The sequence below is a fragment of the Prosopis cineraria genome, unplaced genomic scaffold, assembly GCF_029017545.1.
Source record: "Prosopis cineraria cultivar Desert tree isolate PC_DT_omini unplaced genomic scaffold, ASM2901754v1 PC11, whole genome shotgun sequence".
NCBI classification, from domain to species: domain Eukaryota; kingdom Viridiplantae; phylum Streptophyta; class Magnoliopsida; order Fabales; family Fabaceae; genus Prosopis; species Prosopis cineraria.
Genome location: NW_026555342.1, coordinates 14,066,084 through 14,093,760, shown reverse-complemented (window position 1 = coordinate 14,093,760; position 27,677 = coordinate 14,066,084). Strand labels below are relative to the sequence as shown.

Sequence of the window (27,677 nt, the reverse complement as noted above, 5' to 3'; positions counted from 1 at the left end):
TCAGCCACCTGTCACCCAACTCCAATTAATTACTACTTGATGACCCAACCTTATCTATATTAATGATTTTCCTCCTTAGGTATGATAGCACGATCATCCGTTAACTAGCCATCACCTATATGCACCTTCTCTTATGTCTTCTCTCCAATGCACTCGCCTCTTCCGGCGACGGCACCACCGCATTCTCTCCCCCTTCTACTGTGTTTATTCTCCCTCTCTCCCCCTCTTCCCCACAGTTTTCATATTTTCATTGATCTGAGTTTGTTAACATTGATTAATTGTTGGAACTTGGAGGAATTTAAAAAAAAAAAAAAACTAGCATCTTGTAATTAACGTACAACTTTCTCAACCTGTCAACTTCTTTTAGTTCAAATGAAGATAAGTTATTATTTCAAATTCAAGCTCTTCTTACATCAATTTAATTGAAAAAAATTTTTATTTTGTTTTGTCTTGAAAAATAACTTTTAAAAATAAAATTGGGAAGAAAATCATCAAACAAATCCTAATTTTTTTCTCAATTATTTTTTTATTATTAAATTCTTAAGGTGCCAGATATTTCTTTTTCCTGATAAAAGTTGCCAAATATTTTATTTTCCAACAGTCTATCCCATATTTGTCCAAATTGATTCATATCACTCCTCGCTCTCCAGGTTAAATTCTTTCTTTCTTTTTTTGGAAAATTGGCTTGGATGGAGTAAGCCAAACATATGAAATTTCGTGCAAAAGAAATCATTCATAAACTGCATGACTCATATTTTTATTTTTTTAAATTCTGCACAAAACATGAAGCTCATCCATTTATGTTGCTAATTATTATTTTTTCCACATAAAATAGACATGCCACAGTTTGGTTCAGTTATTACCGTGAAAAATATAGAGTTGGCTTCTTTGCACTGAGAAAAGTCTCCTCTGCCTGCCCGCCAAAGCAAAAGCACATCTAAACCGTTTAGATTTAATATTTTTAATTTATATTTTTAAAATAAAAATATATAACAACTGTAAAAAAATTTAATAAATATATTTATCAATCTGATAGTTCAAATTTAATATAGATAGTTTAAATTTTATATTTATCAATCTAACAGTCTAGATTTAATATAGATAGTTTAAACTTAATATTAAATTTTTAATATTAAATTTGAACCATCCATATTAAATCTAAATTGTTAGATTGATAAATATATTTATTAATTTTTTTAATAATTTTTATAATTTTTATTTTAAAATATAAATTAAAATTAAAAAAATAAAAATATTAAATTTCAACCATTCAAAATAAATTTAAATGATCCAGATTTACCTCGGCCTCTTCTTCCCTCAATGGAGGGAAGCCGACTCCCAAAAATATTCAAGTGTTGATTAAAGTGAACACCACCTTGCAATAAAATTGGAGTGATGATGATACTATTTAATTTAATAGAAAAGAGTAAAAGTAAAATCCTTAGCCCAGTAATTTAAAAAACAGCTCAACTGATCACTCTCAAATTCTTCACTCTCAAATTCTTCACTCTCACATTCTTCATCCCAGGGCAAGGAATAAAAGAAGCTTAAATCACGACAACAAAGAAAATCAGCGGGTGGCGGAATGTCAAGAAGGAGTGATAGATCCATGAGAGGCGGAGTCGTTTTATGAGTGAGAGTGCGCAAGTGATCTCAAAATTGAAACTTGAGGAATGCTGCTGTCTCCTGCTTTGCCAATAACTTCACTCTCCTTTAACATCAATTGTGTCAATAGTGACCAACGAGTAATGGCATTGGGAAGTGTGAACAGTGGCATATCATCATCAGTGTCATTTGTTTGTGACATCAACACTTCCTCTTGCTCAACTCCCTTATGATTATCATCATTACCCACCTCTCTTCCCCATGGACCCCCATCTTTGCTTTCTCCACCACGTCTCCTTACCTCCACATTTACTAATGAGTCAGGCCACCGCTCGTCTTCGCTTTCTCCACTACGTCTCCTTACCGTTACTTCTAGTTTTGAATCATCATCGCGTAACCTTTTCTCAAGAGAGAAGTGAGAGGTATAATGATGGTTGAAATCCCCAAACTCTGTTGGACCCTTTGACCAACTAACTGTCCTAACAAATGGAAGTAAACACGCCAACCTCTGTGCTCCTATTTTTAGCTCTGCCATTTCCCTATTCTCCAATGGCATGTGCACGTGCTTATGTTCAAAACCCCACATAATCCTACCCTCGTCACATGCCAACACCTTCGTCCTCACTTTATTGAATGCCAACTTGTGAAGATCCAAATAATTGAAGATAAAAACCATCCCCACACTTCTCCCTTTCATAGTGCCACCCATCTTTATCTGCTTTGCCCCACTCCAAAATAGGCTTAATTCATTAAGCTTGGGCATGAAAGTTGAAGAATGGATTTGATCCAAACTTACACAACCCATAGCTTCTAACTCTTCAAGATTTGGGGCCTGAGACAGATCTGGGAGTGTTGTGAGACATCTCGAGCCAATTACATCGATCACCTTTAAATTTGGAAAATGCTGCAAACAAAAACGCGTGTAATAAATTAGATAATAACTAAATAATTTCGTCATGAATTCCTATCACCACAATTAAAAATGACACATTATTATGAAGGAACTGAATCAACGCATTTAGAACATGAACTGGATTTAAAGCAAACATAGTCCATAATGCTTGAATTAGTTGCTTATTGCTGACAAACGAAAAAAATAATCTCTGCTTCCTCAAACATGCTATGACTATAGTTTTACCATCCATGTCCCGGTGAAGCAAATTAACGTGGGCATTGTGAATTATTTGTGACATCCGCTTGAGATATCTTGCTACAAATTAAAGATCAAGAGGCTCTCCGCATAACGCTTTAAAAAAAAAACTATCTTTAGACATTGGGAAAATGATACGTACCATATCTCCTTCCCAAAGTTGTTGAATATGACTATAAGGCATTCGAAATTTAACAAGATTCTGTGAACACGGTTTTAATGGCACATATGATAGAGGACATCCTTCCCAATTAAGAAACCTTAGTTCCTCCGAAAGATAATCCACATCTTTCCCAATATTAAACTCTAAAGGCTTCCACCAATCAGACTTGTAAACATTCAGGCATATTAAATTATACATCTTTTGAAATTTAATAGACCTCCATGTCCTTTCTTTTATCTTGCTCATATCCACCGACAAGCATCGAATTGCCTCCGCCCCCTTGAAAGAAAATCAACAGGAAAACACGCACAATTATTATTTAACAAAAACAACAGCAAAAAAAAAAAAACAGCACAAACCAATCAAATATACTTGCTTTTCAAAATATCTAAATCAATAACGGTGTAGCCCGATTAATTTAAACATTATTCCAATCATGTCTTCATGACAATAAAAGAATTCCACAATATACAAGCACCAGCAAACACGCATGCCTATAGCCATTTACCCCAACGCAACATTAGTCATTAAAATTAAGAAAAGTTTTCTTAAAGGAGTAATCTAATTTAAAAAAAAAAAATCAAAACACGAAGACAAAACAGAACATAAGAAAATGTAATAGTTTTTATCTCATTCACGTCCAATGATAACAACCATTTGACTGCCTCAGGAGCCCAGTGAGAAAAAAATCATGCGGGAAAATAATAAATATGTAAAGATTGATCAAACAACCAATAGAACAATTGATTAAATATATTCCTTTCCAAAAATCTAAATAAAACTGCTTTTTCTGTACTAAAAGAAAAATCAACATTTATAAACAATTTTATAACTCATTCAAAATCGTACGTCCACTAAAATTATATTTTACTATTACAAACACCATACTAGCCATATATATATATATATATATATGTTTATATAATCTATTTCAAAGCCCAACAAGACGAATATGTCACCTTTAACGCAAAAGCTGTTCCAAATAATTTTAGTCATTTAAATCAAGAAATGATATCTTTTACGAGCAATCTAATTATAAAGATTTAGGACATACCCCAATGCAATATTAGTCATTTAAATCGAGAAAGGTTTTCTTAAAACAGTAATCAAAATAAAAAGAAATTCAACACATAAAAACAAAACGGAAGAACTTCAAGATAAGTAAATAAATATTCACATCTCCTTACTACCAAAGATTTTATTGAATAAAAAACATGCACGCAAATAAATATCAATAGCCAGGAATCTAATAATTAAGATGATAAAGAAACAAGATAAAAATAATAATAAACAATAGTTTGAATTCTCAATTATTACCTTGTTACTCATAAAAAAATAATCATCAATGTCCTTGGGCCTCCAAAGTCGAACAGGATGTTTAGGATCAGAGAATGACCGTTGCCTTGCAATTTGAAGGCCCATTTCCCTCACAAGATCATGCATCTCAATATAGTCATAATTATCATGAAATGAAATGAGGGATCTCTCTCTAAGAACAATTGTGTCAATATCTGCAGAAGAGCCATGTATTTGTCTTATTGTGTTCAAAGAACAATCATGTTGTTTCTTGATTAAAAATGCTATATCAAGAAACACTTCTTTCTGTTCCTCATCATCAAGTCCATCAAAACTCAATTTCAGCACGTTAACAATGTCATTGTGAGGAGTTTGATTTAGTTTATCCAATGCACTTTCCCATTCTTGTTTTCCTCTACCATGAAAATAACAACCCAACACTGTGAGGGCTAAGGGATTTCCTGCACAATAATCCACTGCACAATTTGCCAACCTCATATGGCATTTAGATGGCTCATCCTTTTGCTTGAAAGCTTTCAAACTAAAGAGATCAAGGGCATCCTTGGAATCCAATTTTGAAACTGAATATGTTGTTGCACAAGCATTCTTCAGCACTTGCTCATCTCTTGATGTGATCATAATTCTGCTTCCTTCCCCAAATGATTCACATACTCTGATCAAATCTTCAACTGCGATGAACTTGTCCACATCATCAAGGATCAGAAGAATTTTTTTCTGCTGGAGCCTACTTTTCACAAAATCTGATTTCATATTGTAAATGTTGATATCCTCATCTTTCAGTAATTCTTTAAGGCATTTTCCCTGCAATTCATCCAATCCAATTCTTGCTAGTTCTTCTCTAACATTTTCAACAAAACAGAAAGCTTCAAATTGTGCTTTCAAATAGGCAAACACAACTTTGGCAAGAGTGGTCTTGCCAATACCACCCATGCCCCATATTCCCACAAGGCGAAACTCACATAGTAGCCCTACAATTTTCCTCATCTGATGATCGATCCCAACTAATCCTTTAACATGCACGAATGACTTCCGATTCAATTTTCTCAAAACGTCTTCAACAATCTTTTTAACAAGTTCAGATTCAGGCCTAGCACAAATATAAAATAAAAGAAAAATCAGATTCAAAATCTAAAGAAAGAGCGCACAAAAGAAAAATGGTTAGAAGCTACCTAACACTCTTGGAATCCCATCCAGAGAGACTTGTTGATTGGACCAAAGCATTTCTCCACTTTGTCACTTTGTTGCGTTTAAAACTTCGCTCCAACTTAGCAAATCCATTTCCAAAACGCCCATTTTGTTTACGAATATCTGCTGGATCTACATTATAGAAAATAGGAATGACAATCCTTCCATATGTATGGTTGCATTCCATGATGTGAATGAGTTCATCCATACACCATGTCGAAGAAGCATAATTTTCAGAGAATATAATCAGAGAGATCTCTGATTCCTCAATTGTTCTCAAAAGAATTCGTGAGATATTATCTCCTTTGGGGAGCTTGTCATCCATAAAAGTTCGAATGTTTGCCTTGCGAAGTGCTTCACGAAGATGACCAGTGAAATTGTCACGAGCGTCTTCCCCTCTAAAGCTAAGAAATACATCGTACTTGGTTGCAGGAGGAGCAGTGTCAACATGAGAAGAAGAAGCCGTGGAAGTAGAATCAACATCATCTTTACAACTTCAGATAGAAAGAAATCATCAACAAATATTGGGTTATCAGCAAATCAAACAAATAAATAGTGAGTAGACGTTTAGAAGAAGTTACCGAGGAGATGTTCTAATAGCTCTAAAAATTGCTACAGCCAACAGCACTGAAGCAATTGCTGCAGCCAACAGCACCGAACCAATTGCTGCAATCATGGTTAGCAATTTCTGCTTCAACCTGAACTAGACCTTGGTTTGTTGACTTTACCTTCTCAAGATAATGATATTGTTTTTGTTAGCTAATTTATCCACCCGTGAAGGGATAAATCCTAAATCCAAACAGAGTATTGTAAATTTAGATTGAAGATATATAGTTAGAATTAATTATTTTAGATCATTAATAAACATCTCATATTTGATGGAGACATGGATTTTAGTAAGAAATAAAATCATATCCTGTCACATTTTATTTCATATAGGGAGTCCTATCAATGCTCATTTGTCACAGGGAGTCCTGTCAATACTCATTTGTTAATTAATAATTTTTCATTTCCATAATAAAGGTGTACAAATATTTTTTACCAACGATATTAAATTTTATTTTACTCTGCACACTTAGGAATTTGTTCGAGAATGAAAGAATTAACCCCTCAAGCTTTTCAAAATTCAAACCAACCCAAAAAAAAGAAAGAAAGAAAGAAAGAAAGAAGCGGAGCAGAAACATAATTTGAAGTAAGGAGTGAAATGAAATAATGAAGATGAAATCACTATATATAAACGAAAGTGCATGTTTTATGTATGGCAATGACATGGGGAGTGACTACGATGAACAGATGAGAGAGAGAACAAACGGTTGGCCTTTGGAATTCAAAAAACAAAATAATTATGTCGTTTACTTCATAAAAAAAAAAACTGAATAAAATAAACAAAGACTTTCACAAACGGATCAAGTTTCAAGTCCAACCGCGAATAGTTAAAGGTTTTGTGACCTTTTTTTTCAAAAATTAAAGTATTAAAAATATCAAAGGTTCAAGCTTTGTCAGATCTACGATAGTAAGGTGTAGCTAAGAAAAGAAAATAGCAAATCTTCTGCAGATTTTTTTTGGGGAAAATAGAAGATCAGTAAAAATAAAGCAAGTGGAAGAGAAAAGATATAACCTGAATGGACGTGGATGGAAGAAGCAAAAGAAAGAGCTCACAAGGTCTCGAAAATGGCAGCTTCGACAGGGAATTGCAGACTTGCTTTCCGTTCTCTATTAAAACAAGTTCTTCAGATTCAGAGATCAGAAGATTCCACACCCTTCACTTCTCTTCACTCTCCGTCTTTATATAGTTCCAGGAAGGGAGCTTAGCGTGTCGGTGGTGTTGCCGCGTTGCACGGCTGCTTCATCGTATTGCACCTCTTGGACAGCTTGAGTAACAATGAATAAGTAAATTAGTTTACTTCATAAAAAACTAATTAAAAGTAAATGAAGACATGTGATAATATTGATGTCATTTGGAACGATGAAATGTTTTACCGTGAAATGGGTTTTTCACTGGCTCAAAATATATATATATATATATATATATATTTAAACATATTTTTTTTAAGAAAAGGGTAAGTGACACAAATATCACTGTTAACAAAAACTATAATATAGGTCTTAAATTATAATGAGTATGGTTATTTTTAATTTTCACGTTATGGTTCTCAAAGAGAGCGATTTCTTCTTAAATATTTTGATTTAAAGCTCCTCATATTTCCCACCACATTGGACTCCACATTGACGCCCAGTCAACTTTAACAGCTATCCTACTTGTCCAGGCATTATCAAAGATCTCAGGGATAATTAGATTTAGAACTTTTTCAAAAATTTTAGCCATCATTCATGTACCGGTTGAACTCATGAATATTTTAAAAGGTTTTAATTTTTATTGAAATGTTAAACTCCCTTTAATTTTGTGGATGTGCTGTTGCTCACTGATTGCAATTACTCCAAATACCATTCATTTTTAGCTACTGTCAAAAAAAATTAAAAATGTTACTATGAGGTCATGTTTATATAAAAATAAATAGTGCACCAAATATAATAAGTTATGAGCAATATTTTTAGAACTAAATTAAATATTAAATTAAAAAGGTCAGTTATTTATGGTTCACATGATTCAATTAAATTATATCAATAATTAAATTAGTAATATAATAATTAAATTTTAAAAGATTTTGGTTTTTATTAGAATGTTAAACTCTTTAAAATTAATGTTTACTTTAATTTTATAGATACTTTACTACTCATTAATTGTAACTATTTCAAAAAGCCATCAGCTTTTTGCAGTTATTAAAAAAAATAAAGATCTTATCACGAGGTAATGTTTATAAAAAGGCAAATAGGGGACTAAACATAACAAGTTATGAGATAATTAATTCTCTTCACTTTAAAAACTTTTGTCCATCCTCCCAAACATGCCTTTGTGGTCCCCAGGTCAAGTCGTCTCAGAAATTATTGTCTTGTCAGGGCTCTGTGCATTGCCGCGTTGCCGTGTTGAAAATTTAAGATTGGAAGGACCCCCCACTCATTGATGCGATCACATTTCTGATTCAAAAAAAAAAAAAAGGTGGGGATGGGATTAGCATTTGAGCGTCATGATCTCTTCACCCAAACTTTATTAAAATAATATTAAAAATTTTATTTTCAAAATGGTTAAATTAATTAGGAGAATGTCATGTTGGTCCAAGGCATCAATTAATTCAATTTTAATTTTAAGTGTTAAATTTTAAAAATTTATAAATTCAGTTTTTAATTTTATAATTTTATTATAATAAATTTATAACTTATATTATAAATTTTAATAAAAAATAAATTTATTACAATAAAATTATAAAATTGAAGGCCAAACTTATAAATTCTTAAAGTTTGATATTTGATATTTAAATTAAATTAATTGATCATTTTGAAATTTCTATGTTGTTCTCTCAAATTATTTTTGTCACTTTTAAATTTTCATCAATATTTTTGAAATTATTGTTCATTAGATTATTGTTCTCCTAATAAGTTACCGGTGGTGATGATTTATTTTTTTAAAAAAATCAGATATTATTCTATCCCCAAAACATAGAGTGAAAGAGATGAAGATGTGGCATTATAAACAAAGGAAACTGCTTTAATAAAAAAGTAAATAAAGGAAACTACTATTGCAGTAATGCTGACATATCGAGGTTTAAATGCTTGAAATGAAGTAAGGAATGATTAATATATATGAAAGAGAAAGTAGTACATGCTTCTTTTAAATAAAAATAAATTAAAGAAATAATGAGTCAACAAAACAAGTCCTTCCACGTTTATAAAGGTTATGTCACTTTGTTTTTCACTTTTTCTGCAGTTGAAGCTACTTTAGAAAAATAATGAAGTCTGGCCTCTGATTGACGGGAACGTGATAAAAGGATCAAACAAAAGTAACTAGAAAATGCGACGATGCTTCCATGAACATGACAGAGCTTTTTCCTTTCTTTTTTTTTTTCATTATTTGTTTCTTTAATAACAAAATACCGGACAAAGCCTTATGAGATATATATACAACATGTTGGAAGACATAAGATCCCCGCACATTGTGAGTGGATCATTATTGATCCTCATATTAAGGCAATTGTGATCCTCCAACTGATTAGTAAATCAATTTATATAACAGTTAGCTTTTCTAAAAATATAATCTAACAAGATTAACGCTCTAATCGTGCATAATATAATTCCTAATACTTTTTATTACATTGATGAGTGGACAGTTTTGAAAATTGCTCATTAAGAACAGGGTTTAAGTTTTAATACAGTTGCAAAATACATTAAGTTAGGAATAATTTCCATTCTCAAAGAGATTAGTTCATAGAGTTTTGCAACAGTGTTTCATTGAAACTTCAGAAAAATTGGTAAGACTTTAAATTTATTTTTCTTGATATTATCATGAATAAAACCCCTACAAATAAATGCTTTGTTATGATCAACTTGATCATCTACATCGAATCTAATCCATCCCAGTTGAGATGGGAAAATTTGGAGATAGTTGCTTTGTTTTTTATAAAGGTCTTGTCACTTTGTATTTTTACCGTGCAAGCTACGAAAGATATTTAGGTCTAGTCTTTGATTGATGTGATAAAAAGGTCAAGTAAAAGTATTTAGAAAATGCGACGAAGTTGCCGATATATCGGTGATGTTTCCATGAAGATGAAATAGCTTTTTATTTTTTAATAACAAAGTGAGGGACAAAGCCATGTGAAATCATAATATTACAGTAATTGCAATCAGTCTGATAAGCACTATGGACATAAATATTAATATTAAATAACATACTATTTGAAATTTTAAATATTTATATATTTATTATTTGCTAGTTGATCACCATCATCATTTTAATTTTTAGTTACTTTGCAATCATAAAATCAATTTTCTTTATATATATATATATATATATATTGAACTATGCAAGAAAATTGATGAAATCATAAAAAATTAAAGATACATTACATTTAAGGTCAATGAAATAAAAAGATGAATGAGATTAATATAACACGAACATATCTTCTTATCCTTAATACATATGAGACCGAGCGAAAAATAAATAAAAAAAGAATGAATATATATGTAAAAGATACATGATTAATTAAGGTTCAAGAACCTTCCATAAATATATTATGATTGAAATAAAATATGAGACAAGCAAGGACCTTTTATATAATAAAAGAGCTAATGATACATAAATCAATTCAAAAAAAAATCAACTATTATAAAGATAGAAAAAAGAAAAAAATAATTAATTAATTAAAAAAGAATGAATAAATATGTATAAGATACATGATTAATCAAGGTATAAGAACCTTTCATAAATATGTTATGATTGAAATAAAGTATGAGATAAGCAATGACCCTTTATATAATAAAAGAGCCAGTGATCCATAAATCAATTCAAAAAAAAAAATCAACTGTTATAAGGATGAAAAAAAGGAAAAAAAGTTAAATAAATTGATTAAAGCTTGATTCAAATTTTAATCAAATTGAAAATAAAATAGAATTAAATTAATTTTTACGAAAACTGATCAAGTTTTACTCATCAATAAATTAATTGATTGGATTTAATTTAGTTTTTATGTAAAACCAAACCAATCCAAATCAAATTGGCCCTCGAACACCTTTAAATTTTTCCCATCCAATCTCTTAATTTGAATACTTTTTTCCTCCTGCCAAACATGACCTTGTGGTCATCAGGTCAAGTCTTCCCTAGCTTTGGAGGTTGCTGTCAGTTGGTCATTTTTGTCGAGGTATTGTGCATAGCCGCGTCGTCGTGCTGAAAAATTAGGATTAGAATGGCCCACAAATTGATAAAATCACACTTCCGTTAAAAGCAAAATAATAATAATAATAAAGATAGGATAACACTGGAGATATTAATATTGAGTACTTATTCATACAAAGTTAACATTTCTCAAAACGGTTAAATTAATTTCGGTATTTTTAAATTTATATTACTGTTTCTGAAATTATTGTTCATTAATTAGATTTTTCTCCTAATCAAGTACCAGTGGTAATAATTTACTTTCTTTTTAAATATATTTTATTCTACTCCTTCCGTGATCTTTATAAATCACATCTTAACAGATTTTTTTTAATATTCTATATAAGTTATTTTTTATTTTCATAGCATTTGATGTCAGATTTTAAATTTCCAAAAAATTCTTCTTAGATGTCAAATCACTTTTTTAAAAATTAAAAAAATTATTTTTAAAATAATTTTATTATTATAACTATTTCATTTTAATTTTAATGAGTAAGTTTGAGGTGAGTTTAAAAAAAAAATAGAAAGAATATTCACAAAATATGGAGTGTGAGATGGTGAAGGTAAGGCTGTGCGTAAATCCTCCAATTCTATGTGATCCAGTTTGATTTGAGAAAGTCCAATCTCATCTGGTCTTATTAAAAGTTGATCCTTTATGATTGAAAAGACAAAAAAGATCATACTGTTTTTTCAGGTTTGGTCCAATTGAAACTTTTTTTCTTCTTGAGAATTATTATGAATTTATTAACATTATAAGTATTTTTATTATCTTAATTGAATTTATTAGGTTGAAATAGATTATTACCTCTCATAGAGAGAAAAAAAAGATAAGTAAGTATTAGATTAATAGGATTGGTCTCTCAATTTTAAGGGCTAATTTAAGTTATCACTGAATCAGATTGAATTAAAAGTTACTTAATTTAATTTTTTTATAAAAAAAATCAGACTTTCAATGAGGTTAAAATTTAATCTCATTTAATCTTTTGTGCAATACTGAGTGAAGGTGATACTATGGTAGCATTGCAAATAAAGGAGGCTGCTATTGCCGGCATATTTCAGGAGGTGGTCCCATTGCATGAAAGTGGATTAAAAAAATGAAGTGGGGAATGATTAATATAAAATACGATACACACTTGTTTTGAATGAAAATAAATAAAAGAAACAATGAAGACTTATATAGTCAACAAATCAAGTCCTTCCACATTTGTCACTTTCTGTTTTTACCGTGCAAGCTGAGAAGGATATTCAGGTCTGGTCTTTGATTGACGTGACAAAAGGATTTAATAAAAGTATTTAGAAAATGAGATATCTTTTTTTTTTTTAATAACAAAGTCAAGGACAAAGCTACATGTTGGCCCACAATGAGCGATGGATTTGGTGGGATAGATTGACATAGCTTGTATTCCATGCAGGTTAAATTCTATCAACTAAGGTATGTAAAATTGAACCGGTTATAGTATTGAGTTACGGGTTAGTAGTTTAATCGGGATTGAACCGGAGGTTGAATTGGTGGCAAACCGGTCATGATTAAAATAATAAAATTTAAATAAAAAGACATTAATTATAAAAATATTCAACCAAATCCAACCATTCAAAAGTCTAACAATAATAAAATACTATATTTTTGGACTTAGCATGCTCTATCTCTAATTTTTTATTTTTTGACTTCAATTTTACTTTTTTTTATTATCTTTTTTCCAAACTCAGAGCTCTAAAAAATTAAAAATGAAAAAAAATAAAAAACGGCGTCATTTTGGGATAAAAGTCTGAAAAAATATTAATTTGGTTAACCCAGTCAACCCACCAGGTTATCCGGGTTATACCAGGTTGAACCCGGGTTGACCGAGTTACACCGGTTTACTCCCTCACCGGGTTAAGAGCAAACCCAGACCAGACAGGGGACCGTTTCACCAGTTTTTAGGTTGACCCAGCCAATCCGGTCCGATTTTCAATACCATGCTACCAACCCACACTAGGTCAGTGGGCTAATAGACCAACTTGCTAGTAAAAAAAATATTTTTATAATTTTTTTATATTTTAAAAATTATAAATTTATCTCTTTTTATTATTTTTTTATAGTAAAAAAATTATATATTTTCCCTAAAAATTAATTATCTAAATAACAATAAAAATCTTTCTAATTAAGATATGTTTATATCATCACTTAAATATAAATTAATTTAATTTTTTGATCCTTTCTTTCTCTAATCTTTTACATAATTAATCAGTATTATACATATATAAATTAATAAAATGCTCTATTTATCTCCCTTTGTCTTCATCATATTTTGATATTTTTGCTATAAAATTGGTGCCCAATTTAAAATACCAATTCTTTTTTAAAAAATAAAAATAATAATAATTTAAACTCTGACTATTAAATTACTATCCATAATATATTCAATTCATACCACGTAAACGTTATAATATCTCTATATTTGTTCTTTTTCTTTTATATTCAAATTAAAATGATAATAAAATATATGATTAGTACTTCATAAATATGTTTAATTTTTTAAATAAAAAGGGAAACTAAAATTTTTTATTTTCTAGCTTGAATAGCACTATTTTATAAATAAGATAGTTTAAATAAGTTATTATATAAATGAAGTGGAGTATAATAAAATATTTTATTAAATTTTATCTTGATTACATTCAAATTATATTATATCACTGCTTAAATATATGAGCATTATGTTTTTATTGTTTTCTGCCATAATTTAAACTTGAATTAAATAAATATAAAAGTATCAAGTACATGAATCACAATTCTATATATACTTGTTTTGAATGCTTTATTTTAAATGCAATCTAATGCTTTATTTTTCTTATGGTCAATTAATCAAGTCCACCCAAGCCCCAACAACTCACTTCAAAAAAAGTAAAAAAAGGAAAATCACATTCACCTTTGAAGACCCTTGATTGTAAAGGGATTAAAGAATTTTGTAATTTCTCTAAAATAAATATACTTAACATGACATTGACCAAAAAATCAAATAAAAAAAAGACAAAAATAATCTTCTTGTTATTATTTTTTTTTCTTTTTTGATAACTTCTGCTTATTATTTTTTACTATTATGCTTATTATTTCCGTCACTTGTACTTATTTAACTATTATAGTTTCTTAACATTTTTCATATTCATATTTATCAAAACAATACTCTCACTTATCACTCTCTATCACCATACTTGTTTTAACATTATACTTGTTATTTTTCACATTAATACTTGTTAAAACGTTATGGTTATTTGTCATTTTTTAATGCACATTTATAACACAGAACTCTCACTTATTATTTCTCACTATCATATTTGTTGAAACATTACACTTGTTATTTTTCATACTTGTGCTAGTTAAGGATTTATGATTACCTGTCATTTTTTACATGTATGTTTGTTAAAAAAATACACTCCCTTATTATTATTTTTTATTATCATATTTGTTAGAACATTTCGCTTGGCATTTCTCAAATTTGTGCTTGTTAAATTATTATCTTCACTTGTCATTTCTCATATACATGCCTATCAAAATGATATCTCTATCAGATAAAATTTAAAAGGGTTATTTTTGTCTCTTTTCATTTACTTTGTTTGTCAAAAGTTATGTTAGACATAAAGATATTTAAGTTGCATCCGTTTCATTGGCCTGGTTTCATCTCAGTTCAAAAACAATCAAGACAAGACATCGGATTGCCTTCAGAATGTCCCCATCCCAAATATTGTATAGATATATATTATTTTTATTTTAAAAATATACATTAAATATACTAATTGTATTGATATTATTTATACTTATATTAATTATGATAATTATAATTTCAATACGTGCTATTCTTATTAAAAAGTAAAAGTCTTTTATATTGATAATTTTAATAACACCAAGTAAGCAGTACAAGGTAATATATTTCTTTACAATATGTTAATTATATGAATATAATTTATTATTATATCTACTTATTTAATAATTTTTTTTTATATCGTATTTCTTGTTTTATTTTTGAAAGATTCACTAACTTAACATATTTCAACTAAAGAAGAAGAATAATGACTTAATGTTATGTCGACTTTATTTGTTGCTATTGCTCATATGACTTAGAAATCACTTGTAATTGATATAATGATGTGTTACGTCCTATGTATTATTGACTTTTAATTATATATTTATAGTTGTAATTGATGTAATTCAATAATTATTGTAACTTTTGTACTCGTATTGTTTTAATTTTAAATTTAATAAGTTATATGATTTAAAATTTTAATTAATGAATGTTATTATTTAAACATTTCTCTCATATTGTCTGCTTTATCAGACGATGAAACATCTTGATTTCATTGTAGTCCCATCTCGATTCCTAATAGGGCGGAACATGGGATAGAAGTTTAGTCTCGATTATTTTTTAGGACGGAACATGAGATAGAGGTATCTCGATCCTGTCCTGCCCGTAAACACCCTTAGTCAGACTGAAACACTTGAGAGCAATTTTAGAATGTTTTGCAATCAAGAGTATTTAAAGATTTATCAATACAATTTTTCTTGAAAACTAAAAGTGCCTGTCTATTGAAGGTATATCATTTAACTTCAGATGACTTCAACTTAAATTACTCAATTACTCAAAAAATTAATCATGCACAAACAAGCAAAAAAAAAAAAAATCACAGCCTAAAAAATACTACTAACGAACAAATCACATATTTTGACTTCCTACAAATTTACATATTAGCATATGGGTTTCTAACATATTGGAGTTTTTATAACTTGTATGATATTAAACAGTAAAGCAGACCATAAATCAATTTAATATGTCAATAAAAAAATCGTAAAATACAAAAGATTTTTTATTGATCTAACAACGTACTTGAACGGGGCACACTTTTTTTTTTTTTTGGTATGAGAAATAGAATCATGCACGTTTAAGACTTAAATCATAGAAGCAATATAGCAAGAAATAATATATGGAAGAAAGCTATAATTTATCCTTAAAGAAAACTAAGAGGGGGGGGGGGGGGAGGATTGCAATGCGCGCCATTTTAGATCTAAACAGAAAATTTATTTTATGGTGACTCAATTTATAATAAGACGCATGGTTTATAAATCATAAAAATGTCCATGTCAAAAAAAAATCATAAAAATGTGAAAAATGTGTTATATTCATGGTTTTAAAACAATTCGTTGTAAAATTTACATGTTATATTAAGAATGTGAGACTAAATATTTTTAGCTAAAGGAGATGAAAGGAAGAGAATGAGATCTCGGATCTGCCATAAAAATAAGTGGCGAAGATTTATGTTAGCATTATGAATTTTGCAGCAAATGTATTATAATTACAACTGTATTATCCGTCATATTAATTGTCTAAAGGAAATATTTTTTTTTTTTTTTGGCTTCGACTCTCTCAAACCCTTCATATAGTGGAAGCTTCATCCATTAGGATGTTCAAAACTTATATGAAGAAAACGGCGATTGGTGAATAGAAAATTTTTCTCTTTTCTTTTACACTGCCAGGTAAATAAAAATAAAATTCATTTAAATGAAATTACTTTTAATATCTTAGTATTTTTTTTGGATTAACAAATGCGAAAAAATAAAGTTGTTAAATCGTTTTTTAAAAAAAAAAACAATAAAGTCATTTAAATTGAGTCTATTTAAACTTGATTTGAAGAATTCAAAGCCCATTTCAAAATGAATGCATGACTCTCATACTTGAGTTGAAGGAGCAAAATCTGAATCAAGGTTGCTAGCTTTCAACGTGCAAAGAACTTATAATTTAATTCTATTAAAAAATTTGAGCGAAAAATCTACGAAATTATTATGACTAAATTTTAAAAATTGATATCAATTATACTTCAGCTATTGTAATATTTAAGAGCAAGATTGGGCTTAAATATATATTTCAATAATTTAATTAAACATAATTGGTCTTGCCAATAGGATTGGCTCGAACGAAAGAAGCTGATCTTTCATTATATGACAAACCAAGTTTCAAATATTCGTCAAGAGAGATACTCATACCAATGTCTAACAGTATCTCAAATAACATTGTCTCTCTTTATAAACAAAAATATTGCCTTTAATATGAGGTGTCACTTGTGGGCTTTTTTTTAAAAAAAATAAAAGTTTGAGCGTTGGCTGTTTGTTATGCCTTGTGCCAAAGAAAAATCATTGGGCCTTGAAAGTTTGTCTGGTCTGAGTTTAAAATATGCATCCATGTACAAAACACTATAATGCCCATTTAAATTTTGGTTACGTATAATAAATTATAAAAATAATTAATTAAGTAAGAAATTTTAATTATAATTAATTATATTCTAACGTAATCTATTTAAATATTATTTTTTTAAAATTAATTTTAACAAAATTAAATATTTTTGGATAATTCAATCAGAATCAATTTTAGCTATATAAATTACTATATAATTTAATTCTTAAATACCAAACATTAATTTTTTGAAGATATAAAACTTGAATTTTATTGAAAAAAAAAAAGAGAAGAGAAGAGAATTTAGTTTTATTTTTATTAAATTATGTCCTTTTTTCACAATTTTTTCTTAGGCCTTTCTCTATAATTTTTCCCAAGTTTGTCGGCAAACTTTTCCACAACGGCTCCGATTATCAGCTTGCAGAAAAAATTAATTTTTGAGGAAAAAATGTGGGTATTTGGATAATTTTGTGGAGAATCAAATTTTTTACCCAAAAAATGAATTCTAAACCATATCCAAACACACACATAATATACCCAAAAAAAACGCAACACAAAAAGGTAAGGCCCATTTAGTTAGTAAAGTGCATAATATATTAACATAATAAATGAAAAAATATACTCCTTTGATTAAAAAAAAATAAAAGCAATTTTTTATTAAAAAATACAATAAATGTTTAGGTATATTAATTAAAGACGCTTTTTCTATTTTATCCTTGATTTTAATGGCAAAATGGTGGAAGGAATGTGATTTTTTTTTCAACATTTTAGTAAGTTATAAAATTTTTTTACTTTCTTTTCTTGATATGTGTAAGATTTTTTGAAATATGACTCACGTTGTAACTTAAAAGAAAGACGATATATTTGATATGTCATGGAAAGCGCTGGAAAAACAGAGATGGAATGAAATAGAAAAATTAATTAAAAAGATGAAATTGCCCTCATGTCTTCTTCGAGTCCAAGTTAAGGAAGAAGAAGTTCCATAATTGCTCTATGTGCTTGGGAGCTATTTTTGACAACATGCATTTTGTTTCATGCATGCAACTAATTAAAATGTATTTTTTAAAAAAGGAAAAAACAGAAAGAAACACCCACCCAAACCTGCCAATACTAAATTTGAACCCACAATCTTTTTTAAATAAGAAATGTAGTGTTATCATTAAGACGATGAGCCATTTAATTAAACAAGTATAGAATATAATAAATGATTCCATTTATAAAATATTAATTCTTCCATAGTTTCTTAGTTACAATAATCTCCTGCCATGGCTGTAAGGAGTAATGATAACGTGGTATCATATTGTAAGTGATCATGCGGAGGCCAAAAACAAAAAAACAAAACAACAACAACAGAATTGGCTTCTTCTTAAAAAAAAAAAAATGACAAGTTCCCTTGCTTTGATTGAGTTTTACCTTTTTTTTTTAAAAACTGAGTTTTATTTTTAATCTTTATAGTTAGTTTTTATAATTTTAAAAACACATATAAAGACCATAAACAAGCACCAACAAAACTAATTTCAATATAACTATGTTAAGTACTAACCCCTTGTTAACGTGATACAAATATGCAAACGTATAGATAAATCAATTAAACGCGATTAACAATAAAAGGTAAGGACGAAAAACTTTCTGTTATATTTGACTTAAACAAAATGTGAGAGATAAATGAGAGAATAAGAATATGACAGCAACAAAATTAATAAAATTACATACACGTAAGCAAAATTAACTCTATCACTGCCAACTCATGATTTTAATGTGCCTTTTTTAAAAATTATAAAAACTAACATTGTAGATGAGTTAAACTAAAGAGACTTGAAATAATGAAATAAAATTATAAAAATTAAAATACACAACTAGATATTATATATTTTTTAATATATTAGCTTGCTTTTACGTGGTCACTAGTCAAGGAGAATCACAACATTATCATGAAGCATTTTGGTCTAAAAGTATACTTCATCCATTCAAAAAATAAAGATATTTTTAATTAAATCTCACAATTAATAAAGTAGTTACTTATTTTTAAACTAACCCTATCTTTTTATATTTATCCTTATTAAACATCTTAAAATAAATAAAATAATTTATTTAATATGAATACTTTTAGAAAAAAAAGCAATGATTACATCTCAAAAAATTAAAAATACTTTATATTTTTGAATATTCAACTCTTCAAAAAATGACTTATATTTTTAAACCGAGGGAGTTATAAATACACAAGATAGGACACGTATTCAACTAATTAAGTGTACCATGTGATCCATGCTTCGATTATAATTTTTTTTCTCTATTGTTTTCTGTAATTTTTTGATTCTTTTAGTCACTTTCTATAATTGTTTGGGTTCTTTTTATAATTTTTTAGTTAATTATATGTCAAAGTTCACAGCTAAGGAGATTGTTAAGATTTTAAATATTTAAAAGTGAAAACATACCAAAAACAAACTCAAGATCCCAAATGCTCTTGGGTCTATAATTTAAGGGCCAAATTATCATTTTACCCTTAATATTAGTGTTACTAGCATCACTTCTAAACTCATATACTTTTCAAATTATCATTCACTAGATGCATGTGAAATAATAATTGAAATATTATTGTTATAGTTATATTAATTTTAGATTAATACAAATGTTTTTATTGGTTTTGAAAAAGTTTTGGACACTAAAAAAGTTCTCCCCATTGGCGTCTAATTCGGGCCATTTGAGTAAGCTACTATGATCAATTTTGCTCCAAAGATAATTCCTAAGCCTAACATATAGTCTCTGACCTAATGGTATGAGTAGTAAAATAAACGCCCAAATGCATATGCATTACTTGCATACTCATTGAATTGATCAGATTTTTGTAACATAGATTTTAATTCATTTATGTGCATACACAAGAGCCTATTCAAATATTTTGATAGCCTAACCATATAAACATTGTTGAAAGAAAGTTTAGGCCACCAGCGTAATCACATTTGGCAAAACTGAGAGAAAATTTTGGCCGTTAAAATCTCAAAAATTGAACGTTGGCATCTTGTAAAAATTGACTCTTTCCAGTTTTTTTTTTTCCCCCAAGTTACAGCATTTCTCAAGGCATGAGTTGTGTTCTGCCAGGAACAAGGCTAACTGATCAGTGAACAAATAAACAGTCCTTAATGAAAATACACGCCATCTCAATTCTAATACTGAATTCATGATATCAACCAAGTTGTTTCCGGCTAGATAGTAGCTGCGCGCGACGGTGGTATATAAATAAGGGCCTGTAATTTTTTTTTTAAAAAAAACATAATACGATGAAATCTGTGAAATGCTACTTATAAGTGCATAGCATAATCCCAAAACACTAAAACAACACTACTCTCAAGAATACGGATTGCCACACCAGATACAAACTCATACTTGCCTCTAATCCATTCTGGGGAATGATAGACGGCAAATTTACGGGCACACCAACGGCTCTCTGGAGCATCCAAAGAGAGCGTCAGATCTATCATAGGTTCAAACATTCTGCAACAACCAGATTGTGCAAGTGCTTTCAGAATCGACAGTTCTGGGACGCTCCTCCAAGCTTCATTCCCAATAATATCCCTCTTCCTCAATGTCAATTTGGACAATAAAGACCATCGAGTAATGTTCTTAGGAACCAGTACTCTTTCTAATGTATTATTATCACTCCTGTCACCGCAAAGTTCCACTTCTCCCGTTAACTCATCCTCTTGATCTTCATAATCATGAACCACTTGATTTCTCATCAATGCTGTTAGTGTATTGCTGTTGCTACAACATCGCACCTCTCCTATTAACTCCTTCTCTTCATTACCACTAGCCACTTCTCTTCTCAAAGGCATGACCATGCCACCTTGTGCTTTCCGTCTCACAGTCACTCTCTTCACATCCATTTTACTTTTCTCAGCAGGAAAGCACGCTACATTAGCATGCACATGGTTAAAATGTTGCTTGAAATTCCCAAAATCAATCGGACCATCTGACCAATAAACTTTATTCACAAATGGAAGCAGAGAGGCCAATCTTTGTGTACAGTGCATTTGATCTATCATTATCCCAATAGAGTTGTCCCTCTTTGATTTCTTCACGAATGGCACTGCTACGTGCTTGAATCGAAGACCAGAGATGATACTGCCATCATCAGATATGAAGAGCTTCACTTTGACTGCATTGAATGAATAGTGGCGAAGATCCAAATAGTTGTAGGCAGCTACAAACCCAGAACTTGTCCCTTTGATAGTCCCACCGATGTTTACATGCGTTGGCACACCGCAAAATTGGAGAAATACATTGGCAAGCTTTCCCAAGGCAACTGAAGAATGAATTTGACCCAAATTTGAACAATCACTTGCACTTATCCTTTCAAGATTTGGGGCCTGAGAAAGATCTGGGAGTCCAGTCAGGTGTTTTGATTCTCTTAGATCAATCGACTGTAAGTTTGGAAAATGCTGAAAAAAAAAAAAAGGCAATGTTGAATAAATAAATTATATAGCTAAATAATTTAATTATGAACTTATCCAACAGCAAAGAAAAACAAGAGATTGCAAAGGAAACAAGTTAATGCATCTAAAACTACTAGTATAAAGCAGTTGTTGGTGGCAATGGTTCTTTGAAGTGTCAGGGAAAAAAAAGACAAGGAAAAAAGTTGCGCATAGTGTTAGAATCATTGTGCTTTATGCTTAATTCCTCCCACCTATTCCAAACTTCATGTGCAAATAATTAGGTTGAAGATGAATTTCTTTTAGAATACAATGAAGACCTTCAGTGTGCTTTGCATTCTCAAAACTCAAGTAAACAACAATCATTTCTACAAAATAATAATTTGTTTTTACTTTATGCACTCAAAGATATATGAATGCAATGAATTTGTGTGTAGAATGAAGTGGTGGTGAAGGCCATTTACAGACAAAAAAGTGTGTTTCCTGCAATGATACAATTCAAGGTGTTTCATGAACCAACACCACCTTTTTATAAAGTTATTAAAAATATTTTCATGAAGTATAACACCCTTCCAAACATGTAAGGTTTTCACGAACTAATTTTTCTTTCTACCAAGCACCTTTAGGTTGCATATTCTTCTACAGATGTTTTTAGGTGTTACAAGGTTCTTCTGACCTAAGTGACTTATGTTCTACTCTCTACGTTTTCATAGAAGTACCTTAATAACAAGAGTATAACCATATAAGATACACCTCTTTTCATTTTAAAAATATTTTCACAAAAAATTCCTGTCTTCGACTTGCCACAACAACTAAGCAAACTTTGGTGCAGTATGAATTATTTGTTCAATGTTCAGTGCATGAGATATCTATAAGTTTAGAAAGGTTCTTAAAATCACAAAAATAAAGTAAAAAGAAAAAAAAATAGACATAAGCACTTACTTGATCTCCATCCCAAAGTTGTCTAAGATTACTGTTAGGTAATTTAAGATGAACAAGATTCTCCGCACAGATGCTTAATGGCACAGATGGTAGAGGACATTCTTCCCAACAGAAGAATTTCAATCCTTCTGGAAGATTATCCAGATCCCCTAGAATATTCACTTTTGAAGGCTTTTCTTCAGATTTGTACAATTTAAGAAATATTAAATTATACATCTTTTGAAAATTACTAGCCTTCAATGTAATTCTCTTTATCTTACTAACATCTAAAGATATGCATTGAATTGCCTCAGTCCCCTAGCAAGCAAATCATCAAGGAAAAAACAATTAGCATTATTATGTACAAAATAACCAAAAACACCATGGAATAATTAAATATATTGCTTTAAGACAAATCTAAATGAGGAATCCTATTGCATTGTGAACTTTGTCCAAATATTCTTCCAATTTTATTTTATAACAAATAAATTGGACAAAAATGCACACATGCCACGTTCACACTGACCCACACAAACATATGTATATGTTTCAAATAATTTGTGCTTCTTTACAACACACCCAATTATACTACATCAATTATTAGTAAGATAAAAATCAACTCTGTAGATAATTTCGCTCATTGAAAATGCTCTGTTCTCAGCAATTTTACTCATGTAAATAATGGAAGGTTTTCTCCTAGGAGAAATCTAATTTAAAAAGGTCTAAAACATAAAAATAACACCAAAGAACTTTAAGATAAAAATATTGAGGCTTACCGAGGATTCCAATGGATAATAAAATATGTTTTAGGTAAATACAGATCACTAGAAAAATAAATAAAAAGTGCAATTAAAAACATAAAGAAAATAAGACAAAATAAAAATGAATCATTACCTTGTTATTGATGAAAAAATTATAAATATCCTCGTGCCTCCACAGTCGTACTGGTCTTTTAGCGTTAGTCATTAATTGTTGTGCAGAAATTTCAAGGCCCATCTCCTTCACAAGAGCATGCATCTCAATATAACCTTTATCATCAATTGAAATGAGGGATCTTTCTCTAAGAACACATATGTCAATATGTACAGAAGAACCATATAAATGTCTTGTGCAATCCTCTACAGAAATCTTGTTCCATGCTTCACTCAAGAAAAATGCTAGGTCAAGAAACACATGCCTCTGTTTGCTACCAAGTCCATCAAAACTCAATTTCAGAACATTAAAAATGTCCTCATGTAGAGCTTCTTTTAATTTTTCCAGAGTACTTTCCCACTCTTTTTTTCCTCGGCCATGAAGAAAGCAGCCCAGCACTACCAAGGCTAATGGATTTCCTTGACAATAATCCACTACTGATTTTGATAAGTTTGCATAAGTTTTGAATGGCTCATTTTGCTTGAACGCTTTCAAACTGAAGAGATGAAAGGCATCATGGAAATTCATTGGTGGAATATGATAAGCATTAGATGCAGAAGCATTTTTAAGCACTTGCATGTCTCTTGATGTGATAATAATTCTACTTCCATTCCCAAACCAATCACACACCTTTGTCAAATCTTCAGCCATTATTGAGTTGTCCACATCATCAAGTATCAAAAGAATTTTTTTGCGTTGTAGTCTACTCTTCACAAAAGACGATTTTATGTCATATGTGTCAATCTCTTTGTCCTTCAATAATTCTTTAACACATTTTCTTTGTAACTTGTCCAATCCAATCTTGGCTCGTTCTCTTACATTTTCAACAAAGGAGGAAGCTTCAAATTTTGCTCTCAACTTTTGAAAAAGAGCTTTAGCAAGTGTCGTCTTGCCTGCACCAGCCATGCCCCATATTCCCACAATGCGAGCCTTGGATAAAAGTTCTTCAATATTTTCAATATGATGATCAATCCCAACTAGTCCCTCAAAATGACCCAATGACTTATGTTTCAACTTGCCCAAGATGTCTTTGACAATCTTCTTAATAAGTTTGGGTTCAGGCCTAGGACGAATGCAAATTAAAAGAAAAGGAACGTATATTTAATAAGCATAGGAAAAATACAGCTATGACATATCGGTTGAATCATAGAAATTAAAATGAATATATCTAAAAGCAATGACTAGAAGGAAACATTTATAAAGCTACCTGATATTCTTTGAATCCCATCCAGACTGACTTGTTGATTGGATCAAAGCTTCCCTCCACTTCTGCAATCTAACTTGGTTGTCTTTAAATCTTTGCTCAAGTTTAGCAAATCCATCTCCAAAACTCCCACTTTGTTTCCGTATATTTGATGGATCTACCTTGTAGAAAATCGGCACTACAATCCTTCCATATTTATCCTTACATTCCAATATGTGAATAAGCTCATCCATACACCACGTTGAGGAAGCATAATCTTCCGAGAAAATAATCACAGATATCTTGGATTCCTTTATTGTTCTCAAGAGAATTGGTGAAATCTGATCTCCTTTGTCAAGTTTGTGATCCATAAAAGTATGAATGTTTGCATTGCAAAGTGCTCCATAGAGATAACTTGTGAAATTGTCACGAGTGTCTTCCCCTCTAAAGCTAAGGAATACATCATACTTGGTAGCAGGAGAAGCTACCCTAGTATGAGAAGGGGAAGAAACCGTTGAAATTGAAGCGGCAGCATCTTTACAACTATATATAGAAACAAACAATCCATCAATATTGGGTTGGCAGGAAATTAATTTGAAGAACGATGGGGTTATTCAGAAGAAATTACCCGCAGTCATGAACTGAGGGAGAGATGAATCTTATAGCTTTAGAAATTAATAAACCCAGTACGATCATTGAAGCTTCTATAAGCATTAAAGCAACGGTCGCATCCATGTAATAGCGATTTTTAGGGTCAACGATCAACTTTCAGCAACCTTCTACCAAGCTCCGGTCTCTCGTCTTTACCTGCTGAGGAGATTATAAGCTTTGGCTTTTGATTACCGTGAAAAGATTTCAAATTAATTCTCCTAAATACTTAAAAAATTTGGGGATTTTTTTTTTTGAAAAAAAAAAACAAGACATAGATTTTGAGAGTGCGACGGGCTGTTACCAGTCGATCGTAGCAACTGAAAGGAGTGTGAGTGTGTCGAGCTAACATGAACCGAAGACGATCGAACGAAGAAGACATCTCTATAAACAAAGCTGTTTTTCCCCCCCGGTAAAAATTATAAACAAAGCAGTAAATGATGCGCGCGTCGACGAATGAAATGGGTAGTGATTTATATATATATATATATATATTGATGGGAAAGAAATTGGATTGGGCCTTGATAATTCAATGGGTTAAGCTCTAAACATACAACCAAGTACAAAATCCACAGTCTACCAAAAAAAAGGCCTCGACACAAAAACGTGAGGCCCATTTAGCTATTAAATTGCATAATAATATATGAACATGATAGAATGAAAAAATAAATATATACATATACACACTCTCCTTCGATTTAAAATACAATTAATGTTTAGGTATATTAGTGATGCTATTTTTTTTAATGACGTTAATGACGCTCTTTCTATTTTATTCTTGATTTTGAAAAATGGTGGAAGGAATGTAAATTTACTTAACAAGTTGTTCAATTTTTTTACTTTCTTTTCTGGATACGTGTAAGATTTTTTTTAAAAATATGACTTATATTGTGAACCTTATATTTTTTATGTCATGGAAAACACGGGAAAAAAAAAACAGAGAGATGGAATGAAATAGAAAAATCAATCAAAAAGACAAAATTGCCTCAATAAAAACAAAATTGCCTATTTTAATATTAAAATCTATGGGGCCTAATAATATCTTTTTTCAAGTCCTGGTGAAAAAAGAAGGAGCTCCATATTTTCTCTATGGTTTTTAGTGCTATTTTTGACAACATGCATTTTATTTCATGCGCAGGATCATCATTCATCATTGTTTACATGTAATTGCGTGTAACTAATAAAAGTGCAATTAGATAAATATCAAATATAATAAATGATTCCATTTATACAATATTTATGCTTCATAGTTTATTAATACCAATGTGATGACACACGTGGGATCACATTGCAAGTTATCATGGCTGAGCCAAAACTCCAAAAAAAGAAAAGAAAAGAAAAGAATAGAATGGGCTTCTTCTTGAAAAAATATATTTAGATTATGTACTTTAATTGTGTTTTGTTTTTAGTCTTTATAATTTTATTTTATTGTTCTCAATTTTTTCAGTTTGATTATTTACAACGTTAATTCTTATAATTTTAAAAATACACACACAAACCATAAACTGGCACCAACAAAACTAATTTTAATATAATTATATTAAGTACTAATCTTTTTGTTGAGATGGTAAAAATATCTAACATACACATAAATTAATTATGTATGATTAAAACTAAAAGGTAAGAGGAGAAAGGCTTTTTATTACATTTGACTTCAACATGACATAAAAGATGAATAGGAAATTAAATATATATCAACAAGAAGTTAACAAAGTCAAGTACACGTTAAAGAAATTAATCTTGTGATCACTGCTGGCTTATGATTCTTATGTATATCTTTAAAACTATAGAAACTAACTTTGCATATGAATCAAATTAAAAGGATTTGAAATAACAAAATAAAATTATAGAAATTAAAAACACAACATCAATAAAATATAGGAACATGCTATTGTACTTTTTTTTGAATTTAGATTTTGATCCCTGCTTTTACGCTGTCACTGGTCAGGCAGCATCAAAAATTCGCAATTGTATCATGAAGCATTTTGATCTAAAGGACTAATAAATACACAAGACATGTCATGTATTCACCCTCCCTCCCTAAAAATAATACTCAATTATTAAGATCACGGATATTTAAGTAGGGGTGAAAATAAGATGTGTTAAATTAAGTTTTGATTAAATAGATCTGAATTTGTGTGATAAGTTAGAGATTTAAATGTACCTAAAGTTTGGTTTGACTTGAAAGCTTATTTAAAAGAA

General features: G+C 30.0%; 2 protein-coding genes across 5 annotated transcripts; both read right to left on the bottom strand.

Moving 5' to 3' along the window:
* Window positions 1-1,355: 1,355 nt before the first annotated feature.
* LOC129285362 (disease resistance protein RPV1-like) lies at window positions 1,356-7,192 on the bottom strand. 3 transcript variants are annotated; one of them, XM_054921011.1, is made up of 6 exons: window positions 7,039-7,192; window positions 6,002-6,209; window positions 5,405-5,914; window positions 4,236-5,322; window positions 2,898-3,197; window positions 1,356-2,509 (listed from the first exon to the last, which is right to left on the bottom strand). In XM_054921011.1, the coding sequence occupies exons 2-6, from the start codon at window positions 6,094-6,096 to the stop codon at window positions 1,628-1,630; spliced, it is 2,874 nt and encodes a 957-aa protein (XP_054776986.1). In that variant the 5' UTR covers window positions 6,097-6,209; window positions 7,039-7,192; the 3' UTR covers window positions 1,356-1,627. The 3 variants fall into 3 exon arrangements, with proteins under 3 accessions (XP_054776986.1, XP_054776987.1, XP_054776988.1); XM_054921012.1 differs by having other exon boundaries at window positions 6,002-6,148; XM_054921013.1 differs by having other exon boundaries at window positions 6,002-6,142.
* A 13,301-nt stretch (window positions 7,193-20,493) lies between these two features.
* LOC129286024 (disease resistance protein RPV1-like) lies at window positions 20,494-25,916 on the bottom strand. Of its 2 annotated transcripts, none has more exons than XM_054922064.1 (6): window positions 25,780-25,916; window positions 25,456-25,637; window positions 24,852-25,370; window positions 23,627-24,707; window positions 22,754-23,050; window positions 20,494-21,820 (listed from the first exon to the last, which is right to left on the bottom strand). In XM_054922064.1, the coding sequence occupies exons 2-6, from the start codon at window positions 25,560-25,562 to the stop codon at window positions 20,681-20,683; spliced, it is 3,144 nt and encodes a 1,047-aa protein (XP_054778039.1). In that variant the 5' UTR covers window positions 25,563-25,637; window positions 25,780-25,916; the 3' UTR covers window positions 20,494-20,680. The 2 variants fall into 2 exon arrangements, with proteins under 2 accessions (XP_054778039.1, XP_054778038.1); XM_054922063.1 differs by having other exon boundaries at window positions 25,456-25,634.
* Window positions 25,917-27,677: the final 1,761 nt, after the last annotated feature.

Bases quoted from the DNA above. Each gene is read 5' to 3' on its own strand.
- LOC129285362 (XM_054921011.1), bottom strand. From the start codon at position 6,096: ATGATTGCAGCAATTGGTTCGGTGCTGTTGGCTGCAGCAATTGCTTCA. The intron at 5,915-6,001 runs GTAACTTCTTCT...TTCTATCTGAAG, and splicing joins GCTATTAGAACATCTCCTCG to TTGTAAAGATGATGTTGATT. The intron at 5,323-5,404 runs GTAGCTTCTAAC...TATTTGTGCTAG, and splicing joins TGGGATTCCAAGAGTGTTAG to GCCTGAATCTGAACTTGTTA.
- LOC129286024 (XM_054922064.1), bottom strand. From the start codon at position 25,562: ATGGATGCGACCGTTGCTTTAATGCTTATAGAAGCTTCAATGATCGTA. The intron at 23,051-23,626 runs GTAATGATTCAT...TTTGCTTGCTAG, and splicing joins ATTTTTTCATCAATAACAAG to GGGACTGAGGCAATTCAATG. The intron at 21,821-22,753 runs GTAAGTGCTTAT...TTTTTTTTTCAG, and splicing joins AACTTTGGGATGGAGATCAA to CATTTTCCAAACTTACAGTC.